General features: G+C 44.4%; 1 protein-coding gene across 1 annotated transcript; it reads right to left on the bottom strand.

The window, feature by feature from the left end:
- Positions 1-1623: 1623 nt before the first annotated feature.
- Positions 1624-11782, bottom strand: F2 (coagulation factor II, thrombin). The gene is made up of 14 exons (XM_009570008.2): positions 11637-11782; positions 10529-10692; positions 9514-9538; positions 9256-9306; positions 8475-8580; positions 8266-8396; positions 6395-6691; positions 5906-6019; positions 5495-5621; positions 4821-4988; positions 4334-4507; positions 3988-4166; positions 2189-2259; positions 1624-1794 (listed from the first exon to the last, which is right to left on the bottom strand). Exons 1-14 carry the CDS (start codon positions 11713-11715, stop codon positions 1651-1653), a joined length of 1830 nt encoding a protein of 609 aa, XP_009568303.2. The 5' UTR covers positions 11716-11782; the 3' UTR covers positions 1624-1650.
- Between the last annotated feature and the right edge of the window lie 250 nt (positions 11783-12032).

Here is a 12032-nt window from a genome sequence, read left to right as displayed (position 1 = left end):
TATGAATGAGTTTTTACCCTGTGTTTCTGTAGTGTTTGATTGGACTCAATATCCTGGGAGTTCTGAACTAAAACTTGTGTGCATAAATTAATAAAGCCTAATCTTTAGCCCAGACAATATTTAAATATCATTAAACTGAATTTTAAAAATTATTCCTCTGTATTATTTGTAACAAGTCAGTATTAACAGTGACTTACTGCAGAAAATGTATGGTCCTGCTTTGTCTTAGATAGGCAATGTCTTGCAGACTGTTAGCAATGAAAGGGTGAGGCTAAGAACTTAAGCATTAGAAAGACTAAACCTTTTCAGTGTCCAGTGTCTGTGGTTATCAATGGCTTTAAACAGTTGTGGAACTTGAGCTCTTTGGGTTTCTTTCTTCAGATGTCCTTGGGTTTATGCTTTCTTTGTGCAACTTCTCTATCAAATTGGGCTGTCTTCAAGTTGGTTTCCAAAAGAATCATCCATCTACAAGGAGGTGGACAGACAGGAATCCAACAATAACGTCATTTCTATCCAACTAATTTTGGATAGTTGTCTCTACTGTTTCTTTTTCAACACGGTCACTCTGCTGCTTAATACTCCATATTAAGCACAAAAAAAATCTCATTGTTGCCTGTTTCTGTGACTTGATGGCACTGTGAATGAGGAGTTTAGGAATATGCTGTCATAAGGAGCAATAACAGTTTCTAAACTTCATAATTACTTTGAAGAGAAAATTGGGCTGAACAGATTGGCTAGTCAAGAATGTATTTACTGCTGGGTCCTTGGTGGTCCACAGATTCCTGCTGAAGAGAAGTTAATGAAACAATTGGAGCTTCTTTTGGGATTGATCCCTAAACAGGCTTTAGAAGACTACCAAACAGGTATAGTGCAGGATACTTCCATTGGAGGCCCTTTGACAAAAACTGAGTGAATCTCACTATGCAGGTGGAAAATGCACTTTGAGGACTCAGCACCACCTGCCGTGTAGAAAGTTACTGCTGTACAGAAATGAAAGTGCCATTTAACGTATTCAGGCCCGTGCTCCTCTGTAGGATGAATTGCATGCAGCTGGCATCTCTAACTTCTGAAGATGCTAACCTTGCGAACAGTGGCACTCGTATTTGTTGTCTGCTGTTGTAACAGAGGACAATGTCTTACCAAAACAGGTTATGGTTGTTATACTTTTGGCATCGGTATTGGTGTTTTGTGTGGTGCCACAGTTACTGTAAGTACTGATTTTCCAGTACGTTCTGGGCTCGGTTTCTGGAAAATAAAATGAGTTGACGGGAGGAAATGGACAGGGCTTGAGGGCACAGTCGTGCTTACATTGACTGACTTTAGCCTGTCATCTGAGGTCTAAAAGATGTTGGTGATTATAGCTGGTCAAAGGGATGAGAACTTGTCCCAAACACAACAGGTGATTGGCAGTACAGCTGGTGCTGTTCTGTTGGTTGGGCTGCCTACTCCGATGGCTTAGATACCGGTGCAACTAGACTTAGCACAAACAAAGGGAAGAAAATGGGTTGGAGAACTTTTATTTTCAAGGAAGAACACTTCCTTTGTTGTATTGTAAGGATATAACCTTTACTTCAGAATCTTCTGTGCTTCTGCTTGTAAGAAGTTGGACCAATGTAGCAAAAGTGAGAGCAAGCAAGATATACGCTTCCTTTATTGCCCGTGTTTTTCAATGACTTTTCGCATCCACTTTTTCAGGCGGAATACATGGGTATAAAATCCATATTTGCCATCTCGGTCACAGCCTTCTCCCCATGAAACTATTCCCACTTGATACCAACGGTTGTCATCTGGGTTCTAAAGCAAACAAAAATGGGATTTGCATGAGGAGAAAGACACTTTCAGATCTAAGCCTTATATACACTGTAGCCTCTTTAGTGACTGATACTGCTCTGGAATTCAGACTGGCATCTCCAAGATAACATAGCTGGTTGGAATAATTTTGTCTCTACTCTTAAGCCTCTAAGTGAGAACTGGCCATGGCTCATGCATTCTGCAGCTGATCTATGTAAGTGCTGAGAGCTGGGTACAGAACTGGGGCTGGGTGACTGCAGGATTCATCTCAGTTGCTTGTCTTTGGCATGAGATGGGTTTGCTTCAGCCACTCAGCACTCTCTACTGCTCTTTTTTAGACTTACAAAAGCATCATAGTGCAAATCTTGCTCCCTGTGTTTTATGAGCTTGAACTTACCTTCATTACAAAAGGTCCCCCACTGTCTCCTTCACAGGCATCTCCTCTCTTTGAGTCTTCAGGACTGTAACCTACAGGCAAGAGGAAAGTCAGACACTTAACTGCAGGGGTAATAGCTGGTGTTGGCTATCATTTCCTTGAAGTATTGCTGCATAAATTTTCTGAGACCCAGGAGATTGCTTACTGCTTCTGCCAACTACTGGACTTAAATTTAGAAAACTGCTTTGTTTCTTAAATTATATGTAAGCTAACTGCTTCTGTCCTTGCAACATTCCTGAATCGACCATATTTTTCCACCATCTGTGCAGTCATTCCTGTTTTCATCAGAACTGCTGTTAGCGTCAGCAGTTGCTGTGTTCATAGCTGTAGCTTGAGCTACTGTGCCTCTTCTAGAAACTTCTGTGTATTATTCTATATACCCTGTTCTTTCATCCTATTTATTATAGACCTACGCTGCCGTCCTCACTCTTGCCTTCCTGTCATTCAGCAGGCTTTGCTTTTTCTCTCCCCTGCCTTCCTACAGTCTAGCTGCAAAGAGGAAAGGGATTTCACTTTAATTTCTGATGAGCTAGGCGCTATCTTTCCGTTTTCCCTCCCCATTTCTGTTGTATGTCTACGTCTGGGCTATTTTCCAAGATTGGTCTAGAAAAAGAAGCTGTATGTCCACTGTACTGTCAGTTTTCTCAGGAAACTGGCTTCCGTCCTGACTAAAGCAATCACATGTTATTAGATGCAAGAGGTGCAAACTCAATCAAAAATCGTAGGAGATTTGCTTGTCAGAACAGATAAACTCTGCATAAACAAAGGAAGTATTAAACAGGTACATAAATCCATAGTCTCTTTGTATCTTGAATTCAGTGTTCACTTCAGTTCTCTCTCAGAAAGGATATAGAGCCAGGAGAGATTTAGGAAGGTACAACAAGGATCGGAAGTCCAGAATGCCTTCTGTGTTAGGAAAGATAAAATAAGTGCTTAAAAGAGAAATGACAGAACTCTAAAGGGTCCATTAAAAATTATATGGTGAGGAGAAGAAATGTTTTTTCTCAAATCATGAGTATAGATGTGTACATGTGGTAAAAAGATGATTTTATATGTGCTCAGTTCTCACACAGCTCTTGTTCCTATCTGGTAGAGTTGTGCCATTAGGTTTGTTAGCTTGACATATTATGGTGTTACAAATTTCTTTCACAGCTTTATGTTCTCACCTTAATGTTTTCTGAGAGCTGAAAAAGTTCTTATCATAGGTAAGTTTATTCTTTAAGGGGGGAATTTGCAAATTTTCTGGAAAGTAGACTTGCTGCATAGAATTGTAGAACAGTTTGGGTTGGAAGGGACCTTAAAGATCATCCAGTTCCAACCCCCCTGCCCTGGGCAGGGACACCTCCCACCAGATCAGACTGTTCAAAGCCCAATCCAACCTGGCCTTGAACACCTCCAGGGATGGGGCAACCGCAACTTCCCTGGGCAACCTGTGCCAGTGCCTCACCACTCTCATCAGGAAGAAATTCCTCCTTATCTCTAGTCTAAATCTGCCCCTCTCCAGTTTATACCCACTCCTCCTAGTCCTATCACCACAAGCCTTTGTGAACAGCTTTCTTGTAGTCCCTTCAGCTACTGGAAGGTCGCTGTAAGTTCTCCTTGGCACTTTCTCTTCTCCAGGCTGAACAGCCACAGCTCTCTCAGCCTGCCCTTGTATGGGAAGTGCTCCAGCCCTCTGATCATCCTTGTGACGAGCCCCACCAGGAGCCCAAAGCCCTTATTTTCTGTGGCAAGTTGGCCTCGTCTCCAGTGCTGCTTACCTGCACAGAACATGTTGTTAGTGACTTTAACTTTGGTGGATGCCTTGCAGGTATCTTGATCTACAATTGGCACGTTGAGCTGTTGCAGAACCGTAGGGAGGTTGCTTGGATTTGTACCCCATGTTTCCTTCAAGTTTCCCCAACCAGTTACCCGCCCTTTGTAACCTGACAGCATCAGCCTGCGGAAGGAAGCATAAGGATAATCAAACGTATTATAATGGCTTTCTCCTGCCTGGCTCTCTTGCTGCAAATAGGCTAAATAAGGCAACTTTTTGTATCTGTCTTTGAGGGCCCAAAGGAGGCTTTTGTAGCCTGTATATTTAGGACTGTAGGGCAGTCTCCTCACCTCTGTACAACCTCTTTAGTAGGCAGGCAGACAGGATGGATGTAGTCACTGAAGATGACGGGTCTCCTCAAGTGTATGAGTGCAATGTCTCGGTCCATGTTCTCTTTCCAGTTGTACTTGGGATGGATGATGATTTTATCCAACAATGCAATCTTCTCTTTATTCTTCTCATATCTGAAATAGTTACGAAGGAAAGAATTCACTGTACAGTAGCAACAGAGTCTTCTGGAGTTCACGATAGTGCATTGTACTTTCTGAGAAAATACTGTCTTTACACCAGAGCGCCCCTTTAGAATTTCCACGCTTCTACCCTTGTTTTCACTTCAACCTTTACCAAGTGCAGCAAAGGACAGCACCATTAGATCCCATTATTGAGAGGCAGGTGACATCGGCTAGGTATGTTTCCTTGGGCAGTGAATGGTAGACCAACCTCATTGTAACTTATTACTTCAAGAGTAAGGCTATTTCGCTTTATCTAGGCTCTTACTTTGCTCTTACGTGCTTGCCAATCCGCACCAAGATGTCATTTATAGTTAAGTTCTTGTCCCAGGGTGGATAATACAGACAATGGGCAGCAGTCAAGATCCAGCTGTCACTGATGAGGCTTGCGCCACACAGCAGCTCTTGTGGACTCTTTTTGTAGAGCATCACCTGCCTGAGAGACAAAGATGGAGGAAGACTTAGCAGGACTAAAGGCGCAGCTGACTGCGTGTGTCTCAGTGTCATGCAGAAAGAACAGAATTCTTATTGAGCAGGGAGGAGTGTTGTGCTGTTCTAACAGAGAGAATACTGTAGGTGGTTCTCTACCCAAACTCTTCCCTGGGTGTGTGTATTCTGTGCGGTAGACTATTTACTCTCTTTTCTTCACCTGGAAGGGTCTCACCCTCTCTGCTCCAGCAAAGCTGGAAAGAGGAAGGGAGAAAAGGCAAAACACACTAAGGCTCTTTCTTTTCCAGGTGGTTGCACACTTGGCTCAAGAGCAGGGTTTATTTCTGGCTGTTTTAGTACTGCCCTGTCAAGCACTTGGAGAAGCTTTGGTTAGAAACCATAATGCCTGTGTACTGCCTGAGATGGGAGAGCCCTTCTACTTTCCCCCTGCTTGAACTGAAGGAGAAGGGAGACACAATTCCCCTTGAAGGATTATGCAAAGGTAACGCTTACCAAGGAGAACTGCCAACTTCTGCATCATCTCCGTGCACAACTCTGCCTCCTATGTAGGACTCCAGCAGCTCTGTCTCACTTTTGTCCTGTACCTTCTTCTTCTCAAATAAAGGGCGAGCACCGCAGTCTGAAAAAAAACAGGCAATCTGGCTTTATTATTCTACCTGATTCACAGCGGAGGAATGTCTGCAGTCAGCATGCTTAGCTGGAAGAGCCTAGGAAGGGAATGCTTACTAGCTACATGACCATAACTGGAGATTGACTTCTGACAGTCCTTCAAGGAATTTAAGTATCTCACCCTGCTTTTGACAGCATTTGGCAATCTGGGGTTTCTGAGGAACAGTGAGAGCCCAATAGGAAGAAGCTGCATAATTTCTACAAATTGATGCTGTGTCTAGAATTTTTGCTCACCTGCTTCTCCTGAACCAAAAGTTTTGTCATCAAAGAAGGTTTTGAACTCTTGAGAAAGGGTAGTTCGTCCTGATATTTCCTCCAACTGTTCACTCTCATCCACTAGTGAGCTGTCTGAGAGAGACAGAAAGACAAATGTGGTGAAAGGCCTAGCTCCAGCTCCCATAATTATCAATAATGTAGATGTTCCTTTCCCCCCATAGTGGGTCTGGTGAAGGAATATTTTAAAACCACTGCTCTTTTTAATGCTTCTTGTCTACCGTTGTGAGTGTTCAGAGAGAAGAGAACACTTGAGACACATAATAGCTCTATACCTGTATGACAATTTAGTACCTGTGATATTTGGACAGACAGGATTTCCACATACATGGTGCGCATGCTTCTTTTTCTGTGCCTCCCAGGCCAAGGAATTCACCCTAGTCACACACACTGCTTTTGTTTGTCACTGCCTCATAAGTGTGCCTACCCAAACCAATGTAGGCTTCTCACCGCAGCAGCGCAGATCGCAATACTCAAAGTAAGGTGGCTCAGCTGTGACACACCAGACACCCTCATCATCTCCATCAGGATTCCGACAGTAATTCTCCAGCAGCTTCACCTCTGGGTCGATGTGTTTTCCATGGAGCACTTCTTTGGCTTTCTCAGAGTTCCAGGGCAGGCACTTGGCTCCAGATACAGTGACCGAGAGGGTCCCAGTGTAAAGCATGCCTTTCTCTGGTTCACAGAGCCCCACTGGGGTTGGCGGTGGGACCCGTGGAGTAAATTCAACTGTTGTCCTTTCTTGACCTGGAAAGACGGAGAGCTATGATTTAAGCCATAGCTTTGGACTCAGAAGTACTGTTTGCAAATAGCACCTGAGCCATTTTACTAAAGCCCAGAGCTCCCTGGGGCTTCCCTTTAAGTTTTAGAGGTTCCCCTGCACCCCTGTCTTTGTGGTGGCCCTCTAGATATTGGAGTATCAGACGTGGTTCTTTCACTAGGAGGTAAGGCTGGTACTACTCATCACTCTTCTCTCTCTTTGACACTGAGATGTGAGGGCCAGTATTGTGTTCCTTTCTGGGCTATCTTTAAGAACCAGCTCAAGGGCTGGGTAGGTGCCTCAGGCTGCCAAGTTAGTTCTTCCAATGCCTGCATAACTAGACCATATTTGAGGGAGCCTTTTACCATGATACACTACTAAAACAGCAAATTTAACTTTCGCCAGTGTGTCCTTATCTACTAAGAGTAAAATTTTCCTACTAGGATTTCCACATTTTTTCTTGAAAGTATTCTAATCACCTGTTCCTTAGCAGTTGCTTCACCTCAAACTGCCCTCTCCTTGTGCACTGGGGATGCCCCTGTGTAGAGAAAGACCCACTGCTACACTAACTTGCCCTGGGGCCCAAATGCCACTGAGCAAGTAGCATTCACCTTAACCAGTGAGGCTGCTTCTGTGTGAGGTTGACTCAGGTCAACACAAAGGAGCTGAGCGCAAAACCAAGGCTTTTCTAATCCTGCTTTATCTGCACATATAACAGTAGGCTACTGTAGGAAAGAAACTAACTAGTGAACAGCAAAGTACAGCAGAGCAGCGTCTCTTTCCAGTTTGCCGTACTGGAGACCAGGACAATGTTAATTCTGAAAGCTTGAGAATGATTGCTGACCCCTCTGATTTTTATTTATAAGAGTCGTTGCCTCTAGTCTCTGCTTTTGGAAGAGAAACTTCTGCTGTGAGGAGGTTCCCTGCTCCATACCAGTTCTTCTGAGATGGAGGCCAAGCCTCAGGGCATACAGCTCTGTATTATGGAGAAGTGGGAAGGTATAAGTGTAGGGGGATGGTTCTGCATCCTGTCAAATGTGATGATAAGAAAAGGGCATCTTCTTTTTTCTGGAGATTGCGAATATTAAACTGCACCTTTCTCAGGGAAGAAGCAACGTTAAAGCAGGCATTCAAGCACAAACGGTAGTAGTTTTGTCCTAAAGGTGGGAGTTTTGACAGATAAAAACACCCACCATGACTCATTGGCACAAATTAGAGGCAGTCGAGTCAGGATTTTGGGGTGCTCCTGACTGGTAAAACTGTAGCAGATTCCAGGGGACTACTGATAAGGGATTAATCTGGTTCTATACTAGCGTAGTCTAGAGAAAACCACATAATAGAGGAATTTAGCCAAGGTGGATGTATGGGCAACTCAACAGCTTTTCTTCCTCAGTTCTTTTACCCTTTAAGATACATCCATCTCCTCTACTCCAACTGACCTATGTTCATGTAAGATCCTTTCCTCCTAATCTTCTGCCCTTCCATGACACATTTAATATCAGTCTCCGTACAGTGTTCCCTGCCAATGAAGGGCTTGCTGGGGCATAGTGCTGAGGCATACCACACACTGGGATGGGACATTCCTCCCGTTCCACCGTTGGGTCTCGGGTGTAGCACCACGGGCCTTCTGAGTTGTTGTCTGGGTTCCTGCAGTAGTTCTCAATGAGGTTGGGATAAATGGTGGCATTAAATCTATGAGAAAAAGATGGTTAGGCTCAGAAGGAAGGACGCACTGGAGAACCCTTTAGGGATATATGGGAGGGAACTTACTTAGGTATATGTGGGTATTTGCTTGTCCACACTTGACATTCAATCCCTGATTTGGTGTAGCTAATTGTCCCCCGATAGTTCTGGCCCACCCCAAGAGAGCAGTTACCTGTCAAAATCCCAAAATGGTGTAAGCCAGGGCAAGGGGTAATGGACGTTGCATTTTTTAATGTCAGAGCTATGATCCCACAAATCCCTTTAACTTTTAGCGCATGTATCACTGAATAGCAAGGGTTGGAAGAGAACTCTGGAGATCATCTGGTCCAAGCCACCTGCTAGAGCAGTTTCACCTACAGCAGGTTGCACAGGAACATATCCAAGTGGGTTTTGAGTATCTCCAGACAAGGAGATTCCACAACATCTCTGGGCAGCCAGTTCCAATGCTCTGATAGAGTATGAGCCTGCACAAGCACAGGTGTGCTCTTCATGGGAAGAGCACACAGCTTAAACTCTCTCTGCCTCTCTCTTGGGGGTTCTGTGTTTTGCTTTGGCTGTAGGTACATGATGAGCCCTGCGGAGAGGCTGGACTCGGGGACACCTGACCATGTCACAGGGAGAAGCATATCTAACTCATGCTGTTTTAGTGCTGGATTTAGATTGTTTGTGAAATGATTAGTGGGGAAATAAAGAAGAATGGAATTTCAAGCTCCCCTTGTGCTATTTTCTTTCTAATCATATGTCTTCACCAACTTCAGATTATATTTTCTTCCTTAAAATCTCTGCAGGAACTAAATTCCTGGGACTCACTGCATGTGGGAGATTGAGAACAACACTAATTTCTTACCTTCTAAACAAGCATCCAGAACTGCCCTGGACTTTCTCATGCCCTGACACACTAGCAAAATAAGAAGAAAGAAACAAATTATATTAACAGAATCCAAATAAGCATCATACTTTGAACTAGTTTATCACCTAGGTACAAAACATGAATGCTTTGTCCTTGAAAGTGAGCACTTGTAAGAGGGCAGGGAGCCATCCCTCCAAGACGGGACAGTGGATCCCAAGGGACAGCAAACCATGTGCAGGACCTGCAGCAATTTACCTTGATATTTTGACCAAAATGCCTCCTGTAAAAAAAAAAAAAAAAGAGAGAATTACATATTTAAGAGTCACAAAATGTCAGATGTTGCTCAGCTGCTACAATTCAAACTAGTAGGAGAACATCCCATCACAACAAATGGAAAAATCTAGCCTGTCTCTGTTGATAACAATTATTATGGAGTCAAACAAAACAAAAAAATCTGACATAAAACTGCATTCCCACTCATCACATTCAGGAAACAAGAGGGTATTGTTGTTTCTAAAAAGACCAAAGATGCTTGCAATCTTCATCAGCCTGTAGAGGAAGTAGAGCTTGTGCTACAGTGCAGAAGTCCAAGGACTTGAACCTAGAACTTCAAAGGCTGCAGATCATACGTGAGTGTTGCTTAGCAACTTGGATATACATCTCTGCCATGCAGCCTGCAGGTGATGGCTTTAGAAATGCTCTACAGAGGTTGTATCTTGCCGGCTTAGGCTCCTAACTCATTATCTATTTACTGTTGTATCCTTGGGTGTGGAATTCAGCACAGAAACTAGCCTTGGGGCTAGAAGCAAATCCCAAAAAGATGCAGAACAAATTTAGCAGAGTGCATGGAAGCCAGAAAAAGGGATGGACTGCGCAAAATCTTCAACTCAAAGGAGCTTGAGGCACCTGCACTCGATGTTTGGTTGCTAAGCCACATTTTCTGTGAGTGTCTGGGATTGTGCCCGTTCAAACCTGTGCAGCACCATGCAGAACTAGAGACACATACACTTCGGGACTGATGGGAGGATTCTCTTCTTTTCAATTCATGCTTAAAAAAAATCTAAGCTTTGAACGGTATTCCCTGAAGTGGCTCCAAAAAAGAAACTTTGTAAGAAAGCCTGAGCTGTCCTTGGGGCACATATGCATCAGTCTCATCTTTGGTTCACAGAACTGAGTCTTACAACCCCAGCCCCCGGTGCGTGTGTGACTTGCTGGTCTCTTACTGCAGGGGTCAGCTGAGGTGATGTTTCCTGGGAACAAGTGTACGTACCGTCTGAATGGTGGATTCAAGGGCTTCAAAAGCTTCCTCATAACTGCAAGTCTCCTCCAGGCACTCCCGCTCCAGGTTTCCCTTAAGCATCTCTTCCAGAAATCCCTTGTTGGCACGTCGTGGGCGCTTGAGCAGTGACAGTGCCTGCCCCTTTTCCAGGAAAACTACCGGGTCAGAACATTGCCAGTCAAGGGGTGCTCGTGGCAAGAGGGCCCCTTTGTCTCCTCGTTCCGTTTCCAAAAATCACACACAGCTGATGTGATGATCTGACAGCTCAGCCATCCCCAGAGCGCCACACAGAGAAGAGAGGCCCTGTCAGGACTACACCTGATGACCACAGCAGGCTCTCTATAATTAATCCATCAGGGGTCACATCATGTAGGCAACAGAAGTGACAGGAATCCTCTGATATCCTTAACAGAGCTGCTCTGCTCATTTGTAGTTAAATAGAAGCTTTTTTGCTTGGAGTCTGCTACTGCGCCCTTCCAGCCACTGTATTTCTCTCTTGCCATCCTCAGACCACTGCGATAGGCACAGTTTGGTTCCATCTTTGTGTTCAGAGACCCTGATTTGAGACCTTAAGACAGGTTGTCCCATGCACAGCAGTGGGTCAGAGAGGACCTAACCTCATATTAAGAAGAGATAGATGAGTTGGAGGCTCTGATAAAATTAAAAAGGAGCAGTGAGCAGGAAGGCAGTATAGTGTGTATGACCTAAAGTTTAGATAAGGGGCAGCTGAGGAGGCAATGGAGAATTACAGCCACCCAGGCCAGCTGATGAACTCTAGCCTAAAAAAGGCCTACAGTTGTGTTACATATGGTCCAGGACTGAGCCACATTCCCCTTTCACACCAGATGACTCACAAAATCTACTGAGCCATTGTCACCAGCTGCTGGATGTTGCTATATCCTCTCCTGCCGGAAAGCTCTATGCTCACTCCACTCTCAGCATCCCTTTCCCTCCCAACTTCAAGCTTTTAGAAGCTCCTTTTGCCTTACCAAGAAAACCTGCCACTAGCTTTACCCCTGGAAAAAAAAAAAATAACCCCAGCTTTCTTCTTCCTGTCCCACTCTGGTACTGTCCTTCTCCCTGTGCCATTGAGTCTTACCTCCAGCATGGCTCAGTGTGAGGTGCAGAAGGCTGGAAAAGAGCAGGCTCCTCACTATGCTGGTTTTGTTGTGCGCCATGCTGTATAGCCCTGGCTGTGGGGGAAATGCAAAGGGAGCAGAATAAACAGAGTTACAATGCCGCTGGGTTAATATTGAACCAGAATGAAGAAACAGGACTCCAGAGGTCGTGGTGTGTCAGGGACAGTCGGAATGAGGGTCCTCTCATCCCTCCTCTCTTGGCATCTCTTTCTCCCTTCAGGGCATTTTCATTTTCATACATAATTTGCAGAAGACAAGCAAAATATCTCTTGATTCCCACGTGACTAAAATTATCATCTCATTTCATAAAAAGGATGATGAGGAGTGAGAGGACAAGCTTGTCCTAGGGCACAGGG

This window comes from Cuculus canorus, chromosome 5 (assembly GCF_017976375.1).
Source record: "Cuculus canorus isolate bCucCan1 chromosome 5, bCucCan1.pri, whole genome shotgun sequence".
Lineage (NCBI taxonomy): Eukaryota > Metazoa > Chordata > Aves > Cuculiformes > Cuculidae > Cuculus > Cuculus canorus.
This window is presented reverse-complemented; position numbering and strand designations above follow the sequence as displayed.

Coding starts and splice junctions, on each gene's coding strand:
- F2 (XM_009570008.2), bottom strand. CDS start 11,715: ATGGCGCACAACAAAACCAGCATAGTGAGGAGCCTGCTCTTTTCCAGC. Junction 6,692..8,265: donor ATGTCCCATCCCAGTGTGTG/GTATGCCTCAGC, acceptor CCGTCTTTCCAG/GTCAAGAAAGGACAACAGTT. Junction 6,020..6,394: donor TTGCGATCTGCGCTGCTGCG/GTGAGAAGCCTA, acceptor TGTCTCTCTCAG/ACAGCTCACTAGTGGATGAG.